The sequence below is a fragment of the Chlamydotis macqueenii genome, chromosome 2 (assembly GCF_036417535.1).
Source record: "Chlamydotis macqueenii isolate bChlMac1 chromosome 2, bChlMac1.mat, whole genome shotgun sequence".
In the NCBI taxonomy this organism is placed as follows: domain Eukaryota; kingdom Metazoa; phylum Chordata; class Aves; order Otidiformes; family Otididae; genus Chlamydotis; species Chlamydotis macqueenii.
Window position 1 is genome coordinate 4467376 of NC_141557.1, and position 13537 is coordinate 4480912.

A 13537-nucleotide genomic window follows, 5' to 3' on the forward strand; every position below is an offset into this window, starting at 1 on the left:
GCGGCCCGGCGTCGCTCCGCCGAGCCCGTAGCGCTGCCCGCGGGAAGGGGGGTGGGGGGGAGGGAGGGCGGGAGGGCCGGGGCGGGGGGGGTGGGGGGCGCGGGGATGAGATAAGCGCGGAGGAGGGCGGCGGTGGCGGGAGGGGGGGGTATGTAGAGAGCCGGGGTGGGGGGGGGGACGCGGACAGGGGGAGAGGCCCCGCGGGGCGGCTCAGGTGGATGCGGGGGGCGGTGTGAGGCGGGGGGCGCGGCGCGGGGCGGAGGGGCCGGGGGCACTTCCCCCGCCTCGGGAGGCGGCGGGGGCTGGGGGAACGCTGCGGAGGGCTTCCCGGAAGGGGGAATCGGAGTAATTATTCCGTTTTTTTGGTAAGGGGGGGGGTTGATTCGCCCCCCCCCCACGTACTCCGTGGAGAATTGGAGCCTGGAGGCGGCGGCAGCGGCGCTACCGGAGGGGCCCCTGTGCGCGGTCCCCCCCCCTCCCAATCCCCAGCTTGGCTTCGCTCCTGGAGGACTTGGTTTTTTTTTGTTGTTGTTTTTTCTTTTTTTTTTTTTAAATACAAATCTGCATATTGATTTTTAAACAAACAAACAAGATCCCCCCCCCACCCCCCCCCCCTCCGCACACAAGCCTGCCTCTGGGAGGGAAATAGCCAGGTGAAATCTCACTCTGTTTCCATGGACAACCCGTCCATTATCACCCAGGTGACTAACCCCAAAGAGGAGGAGATCCTGTCCTGCACTCAGGATAAAGGTGAGCTGCCTTCTTTCTCCATATTTTTTTTTTCTGGAAATCGCTGCTTAAAAATGCACGTAATAACAACTTCCATTCTTCAGTGACCTTATAATCCTCTCTCCAGGCTTCTGGGAATAGAAGAGGGCTTGTTGGGTTTGGTTTCTTTTTTATTTTTTTTATTTTTTTTTTGTGGGATGAAGCTATTTGCATGAAGGTTTCTGAAACTGCTTGCTGGATACAGCTGGGAACTTGTTACAGTGTTTAAATATTGAGTTTAATCTGTAGTTATTGAAATAAAATGCTCCTGTGCCTTGAGGGTCGGCGAGGTAACTTTGTAAGGTTGGTGCAGTTGGTGCCCTGCTTCAGGGAAAGGATACCTGTGCTGGGTGGGTTGGAAGGTTTTGAAATCTCAGCTGTAAATATTTTAATTATTTTCCCCCCGTTTTTTGAAAATAAGGATTTAGTGATTTCTCTCTGCTTTCCTGTATTTTCCCCCTGCCTCACATTTAAGAATCTGTGGAGCTTTCAGGTTTGTTGTTGGAGCGTACTTGTGTGTCTGGGAAAGAAACATGGGCTGCTTTTAAAAGCGAGCTCTGTTTACTTTGTAGATAAATAATTCTTGCTTGCGTAAGACATCACACTTAGGTTGTGTTTTAGTCCTAAATATGATGGATCCAGCCTGGCCAGAGGAGCTGTTTCTCCTCAAAAGTCTGGACGTCGTTTCCTTTTGGAAGCTCAGAGGTGACTTGGGCTGTGAGTGGTTGTGTCCTTGCAGCTAGCGATGAGAAAGGTACGGGGTTCAAGTTCTAGGGAGTTTTCTCTGTGATTGCTCATGGATTTTGGAAGTTACTTGGATGTCAAGTTTATGCTTATGAAATTGGAAATAGAGTGTATGGCGATGTTCCTTAGTAGGTGTGGTGATAGACCTCTGAGTGGTCTTCTGAAAACGGTAGATTGATGCATCTCCCCAAAAAATCACTTCTTCTAATATCCAGAAAGCTTCCATTTTTGTGTGGCTCATCTTGTAAATAACGAGGGATCCTGTATCGTTGGAGAAGTTGCTCCCTGTTACTTTTGAATGCAAGGCTGTACTTGAAATCTCTGTCTTCTCATCTCACCAGTGCTGACTGCAGAAGTAGTATAGAGGGAGATTTAGGAAAAAAAAAAAAGCCATCAGATTGGGGAGTATTTGAACAAAAAATTACTTTTTTTTGTTTGGTATAGGAGTCCTCATGTAATGCTCTTAAATTCATATTGCTTGTGAAGTGCTACTTCCGCCGCGAGGCCTTGTTTGTCTCAAGAGATTCCTGCTGCTTTCCTCCATTCTGGCAATGTTGAGCGTGGGGTGTCCACAGTAAACATGGTGCCAGTGCTCTGACTACGACGTCTCCTAAGACCAGGTTTGGAGTAGGCTTATGTGATCCTGCGCTCAGATGCTGTTGTGGTCTTAACGGCCTGTATTATTTTACGAACTGGAAGAGCTTCATTAATTTTGTTTGCAGCTGGTTGAAATTTTAGTGTGAAGAAAAAAAAAAAAGCCAGTTGAAACAAGTAGAGGAAAATTTGACAGCTCAAAATAAGAGCAAGCATCCACATCAAACAAGTGTCTTCAGAGTCCTCGGTACAGTGAGCTACGCTGCGGAGCGAAAATATGCATATAACTTGCATAACTATGCAGTAACTTGCATAATATGCATTGTGTTCTTGCTGTTGGTTTGTCTTTGGCAGAAAATCACAGTGGTCTTAATTGCATAGCAGGGGCTTTTCGGGCTGCGTGTTAGCGAGGCTGGGCTGGGGGAGAGTGGAAGGAGGGTACTTTGAGTCTGAGACAAGATGAAACTTCAGCTTGATCTTAGTATAGGAGGTGGATTAATGCTTTTTCTGTTTTTTTTTTTTCTTTAAATGTGGTTAAAGTGCATGCTTTGGATTGACTGTGTGCTCTGTGGTGAGACTCAAATCACACCAGAGCAACTTTTGCAGAAGGAGAATTGCAAATCCGTCCGTCCCGGGCTCTGGAAGGAGAGCGCTGCTTGCTCTCAGCTCTGTCGCTTCAGGTTTTCCCACTGCTCGAGGTACGGGAGCTTGTGTAAACCCGTTGTGCTACCTGCCTTCCTTGCGTGGTTGCGTATCGCATCGCCCGGTTTTCTGTTAGATTTCTGAGCAGTTTTACCCAAGCCTTCAGGTCTGCAAGCTACGAGAGAGCCTGAAGCTGGGATAGTGAACACAGATGGGTTCTTAGAGGGAGACTGATGTTTAAAGTGAATCTTCACTGCTAATTCAGATTGAACTGAATGTGTTGGTACAAAATGGCTAACAAATACGTTAAGGCATAATAAATTAACTCTTTATTTAACAAATACAAGAATCACCTGTGCCAATCTTCTGAGATTTTGTAATACAGTGAATTACAGCAGCACTGCACTGTGCAGTCAAAGGCTATCCAGTTTAATGAAAGCCTGCTTTTTCCTCTGCGCTTAGCATTTGGCTGCAGAAATATGTTTCAGGATAGTAACTGACATGTAGTTGCTCCGGGAGGCAGGGTTTTTGGGGCCTTCTGTTGGTGTTTCTTGTGGAAAAAAAATGACTTTTTTCTTGTTGTTAATCTGGAGAGAAGCAGTTTTACAGTAGCTGAGCAACTGCTAAATAATGCATGTGTATACACCTTCATGTGTCTGATGCTTTTTTTTTCCCCAAGATTTTTTTGAAGCTTTTAATCAACTGTGAGTTCAGCATTTACCTTGCTTTATTTTTTTTAAATGTGTGTTTTAAAAGGCGCTTGATGTGCAGTGTATGCTTATGCCCAATTTCTCTTGTGCAAGGGAACATGATTGGCAAGAAACAGAGCTGTTCTCTGGTCATGGGGCAGTGATGTTTGTAGGTAAATATTGTGCTTTACAAACAAAATTGCCCAAATATTTTCTTACTAATCCAGATGCATTCAAAGTTAGCTTTTGAGATAAGCGAAACTGTGACAATTTGTTAAGGAGGAGCTCATAAATACTAAGATGGAATTGTTAACATTTATTTTTAATGAGTAGTAAAAAATTTTGAAGGTGGAAAAACCCAGATCTTGGTTTCCCTGATATGTTGCCACATGGTGGTGCACTGTATTTAGTTGTCTGTCAGAATGAAAGCTGAGCATGGAAAGTTGCTACAATCGTATTTTATTATTATTGTAATGTTTGTTCTGAAATGCCTGTGGTGTTCGTGCTCCTGGAGAGTTTTAGTCCCTGTCTATGGTCTTAAATTAGTTCTGGGAAATAGAAGCTCCCACTTGGAAGTGATACGTAGGTGATTAAAAATATTTTGAGAGCTGAGTTAACCGATAATTTAATTCCCTGTTAGGTTTTTAAGTAATGAAAATAGTAGTTCTTTGCAGAAATATTTTATGTTGCGGTCGTTTGGCACTTCTGGAAATGGGAAGCATTAACAAGACTCGTAACTTGAAGTTAAAATGGAGACTTAAGTATGTGAAAAGGGGTTTGTTATATCAGCCATAAATGTGAGCAACTAAGAAAAAATGTAAAGGAAAAACTACCAAGAAGAACGGAAAATCTGAATCTCGGTATAATCAGTTCTACAGATAAAATCAACTGTTTATAATGAAAGTATTTGTTCTGATTAATCAGTTGAACAGTGACCTCTAATGTAAAATCTATACAGCTAAATCTATAGAAAACAGTGCAGTGCTGATGAGGCTTTGCACCGATTGTAATGTAGAGAGTGTGGTCACCGATAGGTAACAGGCATTCAGTCCAAAGAAGTTAATTTCGCTTTTTTTACCTGCATGCCTTAATTTGGTCCTCATAACTAAAACAGTTCTTGGCAGTTTCCATGTGCCAAGTTAAGTAGTAGTACAGTACAGTCCTCCTTCAGGTACCAAATCCTTCAGGTGGTGTTGTGTTTTCTCTCTTCAGATGCATCTTTCCTGACTTCTGTAAAATTTGTCTGTCAGCTGAGCTTCTGTTTTCAGTTCTTCACAGTAACTGAATGTCTTAGTGTCCCTACAGAAGTGTATTTTCCTCTGCAGTAAATTATTTTAAAAAGGTTTGCAGTGGAACCTAAACCATTATATATATTTTTTTTTAACAAATAGTATGATTCCCTGAGGATGTTTTTGCCAACAGGCAAACTTTTTTGTCTTCCTTTCTTTCAATTCAGATTGGAAAAAGCAGCAATGAGACCAGTACTCATTATAATTTAAAATTGCAAGTTCTTAACATCTCAAGTTAAAAGCCAAAATAAGTGAATTTAATTGTCTTCAATAAAAGGCATTTTGAAAATATATGAACATATTTAAACTATTAATTTTTTTCCATTACATTATCAGAATTCAGAGTGAACAAACATTTGAAGATATGTTAATATTCCTGAGACATTGTCTCAACAAATTTTTAAAATCTTAACTACAGATTTTAACTTCAAAGTAGCATTTAAAAAAAAAAAAAAAAAGGATGTGGAAATCACTCCAGCACTACATTGGAATGTGAATTGCTCGCAGAGGGTAAAATTTTAAATCATTAACTAATGACATAGCTGTTATATGAAACCAGAGTAACCATGCAGTAGGTTTTATGTTCCAGTGAGACTCTAGTAACCTGTAGTAACCCCAGATTTGATTTAGGGTCGCAGTTAACAAGCTGAAGTGTACTGGCAGTAACGTGAACGATCATTTGCGTGAGTATTTGATATTCAGTCTGTGTCTGTAAGCTGCAGCATTACCGTTTCTTCATAGTGCATGGCATCTCAAATTCATACTTGTTTCAATGCAGCGATTTAATAAAATTGTTCAGAAGTTTAACATGCCTTTAAAAACCCAAAGTTGACCTACACTTTATCAATTCAAAACAGCGTTTTCTGAGATAATCAGTAAAATGCAGTGTGATCGATGCTGCGCTTCATCCTTCAGAATTTAATCTGAGCGTTACAAATAAGCCTCTGGATAAAAGATCTGTGTTTGTTTCTTTAAAGTGATAACAAAACTAAAGTGCTGAGAAAGTGAAAGCTAAGGAAATGAAACTCGCTTGTTTGGTCACTGTTGATGTTGTTCCCATTTGCCTGGAAGATAGGTTTAGCTGTGGGAATCTTATTTTTCCATCACAGAACACTTAAGTTATGAGTTTTTCTGTCTTATAAAAGTCATCATTCTAACGTGAAGATGGTTGCAAATTAGTTTGAGCCCACAGTTTTTATACCTGTTGAGTCTTAATTATTCACTCTCTAAGCAAGTGCACCTTTGTTTTCTGCTAAGTTTTGAGATGGAAGTGATGGCGATGACCACCATGGCTGGTGCTCAGTATTACATTTTACATTAAAAATCCAGTTTCAGGCAATTCTGGATATGGAAATGTTAACTTGAGGAGTGAATTTGTCCATTGCTCAACCCTACCCAATGGAGAATTTTGCATGGATTACTTGGAATATATTTGAAGTGTTTCTGTCTACAAGATCTACCATTTTCCTTTTTTTAAATAGGAAAAGCAAAGATAGGTCTGTCTCTCTGCATTCTTCCCTAGGTTTTTACCCACTCTGTGGTTCAGCAGGGGAAGATGTGGCTCATTGCTCCTTCTCCCTGCCCGGGTGATATATCTTGCTGGGAGAGAACGTAGGCATGTGGATGTATGTAGAACCAGGAAGGAGAAGATTACTGCCCGAGCGCTCCAGCCTGTTTGAGGGACAGAGCAGAGGGTATGAAGTCCTGGCTCTTGGGGGCTGCTGAGCCCATACAGGGATTGATAGTGGGAGCGGGAATAGATTTAGGGTCTGCTACAGGCTCCTGACCCCATTGTCCCCGCACCACTCCTGGGCGGTGGGTCCTCTCACGATGAAGTCGGTGGTTCTCTGTCCACCTAGTTGGGTGGACAGAGTTGTTCTGAGTTGTTCCCTTATCCCGGTTCGTAAGTGTATTTAGAAAGGGGCGGGAATCTTCCAAGCTGAAATGAGAGAACAACTGATAGAGCTAACGAGCAAGCCTAGTTAGGTGTTTAAAGACCACATCTGGATTGCTAGCGAGGATTGTCTACGGTTTGATTTCTCTCAGCAGTGGAGACCTGGCTGGAAAATCTCACAAAAATGCTCAGCGACGTCTCTGAAGTCTTCATATCTTTATTTTATTGAACGATGCTGATAGAAGCTGTATTTTCAGTGCTCGTCTTCCTGGCCAGGAGGCTCAAATAGGATGATAGGCTGTCAGTGGGTTTAAATGTTTTGCTGAACTCCAGAGGTTTTTGTAAAGGGCTGCAGGCGGGCACAGAGGGAAGATGCCTTTTGTGCTGTATGTAGCCAGAGATGTTTTTAAGAGTTTCACCCTGGAAGTGTTAATCATCTATAAATTCTACTTTTGCCAGAATTTGACAGGAGCTTGCTTTATTTTTACGTGGAGAGGTTAAGGTGTAAAATGAACGTAGATGTGACAAATACGGAAAAGCCGTAAGTACCATCTGAATAGATCAGAGTAAAAATGCATTCAGCATGGTCTACTGTGGTATAATTTTGGCCTTTTTATATTTCTAGAATGTTTGCTATAAGTACAAAAAAAATCAAAGTGAGTCCTGTACAGTCCAGTCCTTTCAGCACCAGTTACCACTGCGTATCGTAGCTGTTAGCGGTAAAAATACCAGCTGTAGACAAATGAGCAGAGAAGGTTCTGTGCATGGTGATGGGCTTCGCTACGTGAAGTTTGTGGGTTTTTTCAATGTGTTAGCAAAATGATTACTTGCGTAAGGGTGACACGTCTTGTTTTCTTTGTACAAGATAATAAAGTGTAATATATAAACCCCATTATTGGAAGTGATTGGCTGCACTGGACACTAGAATTCTATTATCTAGAAAATTTATTGTGAGTTAAATCTGAGTAAATACACGGCAGACTTGGATTCTAAGGATGTCGAGGGTTTTTTGATGAGGTTTTTTCTTTATTTCTTTTTGCAAGGAAGAACTATTACTCTCTTCTGAACATCTATTAGTATATTTAAAGCGTGACAGACAGGGCAAATAAAATCAGAGTCATAGAAGCATGATGTCTGGAAAAAACCTCTGAGATCATCAAGTTCCAACCGTCAACGTACCACCACCATGCCTACTAAACCGTGTCCTGAAGTGCCACGTTTACACATGTTTTGAACCCCTCCAGGGATGGTGACTCCACCACTTCCCTGGGCAGCCTGTTCCAATGCTTGACCACTCTTTCAGTACAGCAATTTTTCATCATATCCAATCTAAACCTGCCCTGATGCAACTTGAGGCCATTTCCTCTGCAGGACTTCAGGACATATTTTGTACAGAAGAGCAACCCCAAATGAAGGACGCCTGATCTGTCAAAACCTACAGCATATGTAACTTTAAAATGTGTATAAAAATTCAGAACAGTTTTTTTTTTTTAGGAAACAAATATTTCATGAACATCAACCTGAAGTTATAGTTGGTATATGATGGTTTTGTTTGAAGTCAACTCATCTCCCATGAGTTAACTGATCAGCCAGTTCTGTCAGTTGTTTTGTGCTACTGTTGCAGGACCTCCTTATTTTCGTGGTAAAAAGTGACGTGTTGAGTTTTTTTTTTTCACTGTGGTGCTCTCCCCCACCTCTGCAGCTCTCTTCTTCCCAAGTTCTCCTCCAGGATTCCCAGCAGAATTGGCACTAAAACTAATCTTGCTGTTTCCTTGTCAGCTGTAAGCAGCGGTAAAATTTAAAACTATCCTGTTTGCTTGATGATTTGCAAAGTTTGGTTGTCTCCTTGGTGTATAGCGCTCGTCTCCTGGCCTTTGGGAGTCAGAGGGAGGAAGAGGAAGATGCGTCTCCAGCGTGTGGGGACGAACTCCTGGCCTCAGAGGACATTTTGGGGTAGATGGATCAGGTTCCATCTTCATAGCTATCAGAAGGAAATTACACCACAACAGATGCTGTTACAATGGACACGTGTAGAAGAATCCAGGCATGTTTCTTTGAAATAATGTTAGTAAAATATTTTTTTTAAAGGTATGAATTTTGTACAGAATTGTTCCAAGCACACATTTAATGATCTCCCTGCAGTGCTGCTTTATTTTTGTCCGCGAAAGCTATTTGGTGTATACACTCCTGAATATTTACGTGCTTACATGGGCCACCCATGAATGAACATACGTGTGGTTACTGGGGATCTGATTATCAGAAAGCTTTGGTAAAGTTCAGTATGGTGGGTGTAGGTTTTGAAGTTGTTTTGCCATCTAAGGTTTGCTTGAACTGTGAAGTTGGCAGTTTTTCCTAGCGATAGTTCAGATAGAAGTGTTCTGCAAAGGAGTGGTCAACAGTGACACATTCCTAGAAGATAATTCATAATTTATACTTGCTTCAGCCAAGCACATTGAAAGATCTAATACTTACCACCTGGAGAGAAATGAACTTTTGAGATTATAAAGGATCTCCACAAAGCTTCACAAAATCATTACAAAGTTTAAAAAAGTTAGGCTTATGGGACTTCTTGCAAACTAAAATTGATTAAAGATACATTAACAACTTGGTGAATGCGGTGTGAAGCAAAGCATTTCAGGAAAAACAGTTTAAGCACGTATTTTACAGGGGTTTTTGAAGGGAAGCTTTGACCTTTTGTTTGGTTTTGTTTTATTTTATTCTCTCCCTTGCTACATTTTGCTTTCTTGCTTTTTTTCTCTTCTCATCATAAGTTCCTGGGTTGCAGCAGCTGCCTGTTTGTGCTCTGATGCTGAAGTTTAAGGGGCTCAGAGGTGTTCGGCTCTGGTGGCTGTGTCCAGGGACAATTCTGTTACAAGAAGCTATAGGAGATGTTTGGGGAGTGAGATGGTGCAGTGTTGAGGAGCCCTGGACCATGCTGCATGGACAGATCAGCCCCTGGCAAGTTGGCCAAAATGGAATAGGAGCTATCTGATAAGGAGAGAGGTTCTCAATGTTTCTTAACTCCCTGTTAAAATCTGGGAAGGTAAAGGTCTTCATCTTGTGTCTGATGCAGGATCACCACCGCTGTGTAGCAGTTTTGGTTCTTAAAGCCAAGACATTTATTTCTTCTTCGTAACAATTGGTTAAAAACCTTGAGTGAATGTTGTACTGTGTTCAAAGGGAGGAGATGTGTGAAAAATAACAAATAAAATAGCATAAGTATGCCAGGTTTCTTTCCACAGTGCAGCATGGCTTCCAGATTAAAGGCAGAATGTCCCTTTTTGTCACTTTGTCCCTTTTTGCTCACGCATCGTCCAGGTGACCTGCGTAATCCTTGAGAAGATGTGGTTGCCAGAATAGTTTATCTGGGAATCCCTAAACAGGATTAACTGCCAGCAATTTGTGTTTATTATAATAAAAGTAATCTTATGAAGGTGGTGAAAAATAATATTATAAAGGTACTGATTGTATTTCAGCATATGAATTGTGTCTCATCTGTCAGTAGGGGAAGGAAGGGGAATATATCTGTGCATAGTGACCAACTGAACATGTCAAGTGTCTGTACTTAGATTTATCGTGAACTCTCACCAGCAGTTTTCCTGTGATGGCTTGTGTGTGCTGGAAGATGATTCCCTCCGGCAAGTCATTTGCTGGCCAGCTGCCACTTCTCATGACTTTTTATGATACGAAGCTGATTTTGTTGAGAATCAGTAAGTTGAAAATAACTTGAGCGTTTTGGAAGTGGGGAGGGGACGAGGTTATGTTAGTTGGGGAATTAAAACAAGAAAAGGAAAAGAGTACTGAATGCAATCTACGGTGCGATTCAGTTGCTAATTACACATTGACATAAATTGAAAAGTCCCAGAAGGAGGGGGTTGACAACATAACTGTAAAACAATTTGCATCTGTGTAGAAGTCTGTGCTTATCCACAAAGGAATGAGATTTTAAGTGGATTTGTTTAATCGGGTTTATCATGAGTACATAGTTGTGTGACTCCTTTTTCCTCACATTTCAAAATCTCATGTCTTTCTGGAAGATTCCCTCTCGTCTTGAGATTAAAGATGTCAAGGAAGCAAGCGTGGTGAGGTCTAATGGAGAATGAAAGTGAAACCTAAAACAACCCGAGAAATATCTTCCTTAATTTTAGAGTGGATTGACTACTTGAATATTTCTGGCTCCAGATTCTCATGATAAAACAGACAGTTTAGTGCAAACTGTGCCCTGAAATTCAAATGCCTTTTTTTTCTGCCCCATAAGAAATTTGAAACACTCCAGGAAATTCTTGCTGTCTGTATTGGAAAGGGTTCTAACAACTTAGACACATTAGTATTTCTGCAAAGAGCGTTCACTGTTAGTATTATGATAATTTGGTGGTGTTTTTTTTTTTTTTTTTTTTTTTTTCTGTAAGCCTTTCAGACTTGTTGGTGCCCAACATGTTACCCTACAGCTGCTGCCACTTTTTCTTTTGTAAACATGCCATGACAGGAAAAAGGATAAAAATTTGAACAAAACTGAAGATCAGACTTGGCAGTATTAAAATAAGAATCTGTTCAGGTCTCATTCTGTATTTACTTAAGCTATCACTGCTGCACTTTATTATGAATTACCTGTTTAGCATCATTCTGGCAGGCAAGTGAGCTCTGAGAGCAGATGTTTTTGAAAATGTCACTACCTCAGTTGTTTTGGTAGTGATGGATTCTTTTCAAGACCTTTAAATCAAGCGGTTGTTTATCTTAAACATAATAATGAAATACTGTTACTGTCTCGTTATAAAACTGTAATTCAAAGGAGAAAAATGAACTTTCAGAGGAAACCTGCCCCAGATTCCAGAAACAACTTCGGTAGATTCCTAAGGACCAGGTGCCCCCAGATCCATCAGGAAGGTGCCGTTCCCATGAGATGTAGAGTAGCACTCAGTAACTACAATACCACATCTCAAGAAGGTATGAGATCAGAAGGAGGTTTTGCATCATAATTTCTGTTCAGAGTGTCCTTTCAGGAAATGTCCTAAATAGAAAGAACTAAACTGTGCCAGTTCATTTTGCAGTGTGTAATAAGCTAGATTGAGCCCTGAAGTGCAAAACTTAATGTTGGCCTTGTGCTGTTGTGATTCTGTTCAAATAATGCTTGCGATCATCCTAAATTGTATATCTAAAAATACTTCTTAAAGCTTTATAATGTAAAAAAGTAATTCCTGTGTGCTCCAAAAACCAAGAAAACGAGAAAAAAACAACCTCCCTCCAAAAAAAAAAAAAAAACAAAACCAGAAAAAACCCCCCAAAACAACCAAACAACCAACCCACCCCCAGTAATATTAGCAGGGACCTAAGCTGTGGAAAGGAAATTAATCATGGAAATTTCAGAAGGCAACCGTGTGATGATGACCAGAAGGACCTAGCAGTACAATTTTTGGCAAGGTAACCTGGCACTCAGTCTGTACAAAACATGCTCCAACCCCTGGAGAAAGTGGGACGTTAGTGTACAAGGGTATGCATTTGTCTGAGTCGTGTTTGTACTAAAACACAGAAGTAACACTGGTTTTGTTTTGGAAATGTCTTCAAGGGATACCAAAGGAAGATAAGAATAAAATACGGCTGGGCTGACTCATCGCAGAATATGCTGAGACAGTCCTAAATTACATATGGTGAGGTTAATACCTGTTTAGTTGAGGCTATCTTCCGTGCTGTGGATGGAGGGATGTTGGAATTCACTTTAAATAATTTTGGAAATTCATAGGTAAATTTTTTTTTTTTTTTTTTTTTTCCCCAGAAAACAGTAATGTGCCTACTGCTTACCAGAATGCTTGGGTTTTTTCCCTTTATTAATGGTGCAAAGTTGAAGTAAAATGTTTCTAATGACTGCTTTAAATTGCCAGTTGGAGTCAAGGTGGGAAAACATAAGCAAAAATTTATGATTTTGTTTTTAAACTATTTTCAAGTAACTGTCAGCCAAATACATGCTGCTCTTTAAAAAAAAATCTACATTTTTTTAATTGTGAAGATGATGTCTTAAGTCCCGCTGTAGGTGGTCTTTGTATGATAGCCTTCAAGTGACAAATGGCTTTATCTTCTCTTCTGCTAATAATAAGATCACTAAAGATTTCTAGTTTGGATAATAATGCCAGAATTTTGAAAGGTTAAGACTTCTGACTGGAAAACAGGTTCACAGTTTTCACCTTTTAATAGCTGATTAGGTGACAGCTAGCTGGCTGTTAGGAAGTATTTTACAGGAGTAAACAGGCTTTCGTGCTCTAATTAAGACCATATGTGTATAGTAACTGTGATTGTCTGGGAATCTGTATCCTGCGTTTTCACTTAAATGGCTGATAAAATGTTACAGTTGTGGAAATGACTGCCGTCCAGTAGGCAGATGTCTTTGGAAGCAGTTTTGGTTTTGCTTTCTATTTCATCACACAAAGGAACCAAACATTTCTTGAGGTTTGATGGTCTTGTACTGTAACAAAATAAGAACTGAATATTTTCCTGATGTGATTAGGTTACTGTTTAGACCCAGTATTCAGAAACACTTCTTAACAAAACAAATCTCAAGTTTACTAAGTGGCAAAACACCTATAAATTTGTTTGTTTTATTTGCAAAGTCTGCGTGGGTCAACTTCTCTGTAAACAGTTGTTTTGCATGTTAGGTAATAGTAAAAATGTATCGAGCAAGAGAGTTGAGTATGAACATGTTAAATCCTTGATTTATGTTCTAGTGAAGGGACCATCAAGTATTTACTAGAGAAGCCGCTAGAAAAAAAAGGTAGAACATATCAACTGAATGGAGGACTCGCGTGCTTAACCTGAAGATATTTCTTTGGCAACATTTGGGTAAAACTGACCGCCAACACGCTTCCCTCTGGAAAACATCCCATCTATTCATATCACTACCCAGAGGTTAAATGCAGCCCTTGAACAGT

At 40.6% G+C, this 13537-nt stretch overlaps 1 protein-coding gene across 3 annotated transcripts in view; it reads left to right on the forward strand.

Annotated features, from left to right (window-relative positions):
• The first annotated feature begins 398 nt into the window (after positions 1-398).
• The window catches only part of CTDSPL (CTD small phosphatase like), an 81668-nt gene continuing 68529 nt past the window's right edge, over positions 399-13537 (forward strand). For all 3 annotated transcript variants that reach the window (XM_086741761.1, XM_086741762.1, XM_086741763.1), the window contains exon 1: positions 399-750. In XM_086741761.1, coding sequence (XP_086597887.1) covers positions 675-750 — 76 coding nt within the window. In that variant the 5' untranslated portion in view covers positions 399-674. The remainder of the gene's footprint in view (positions 751-13537) is intronic.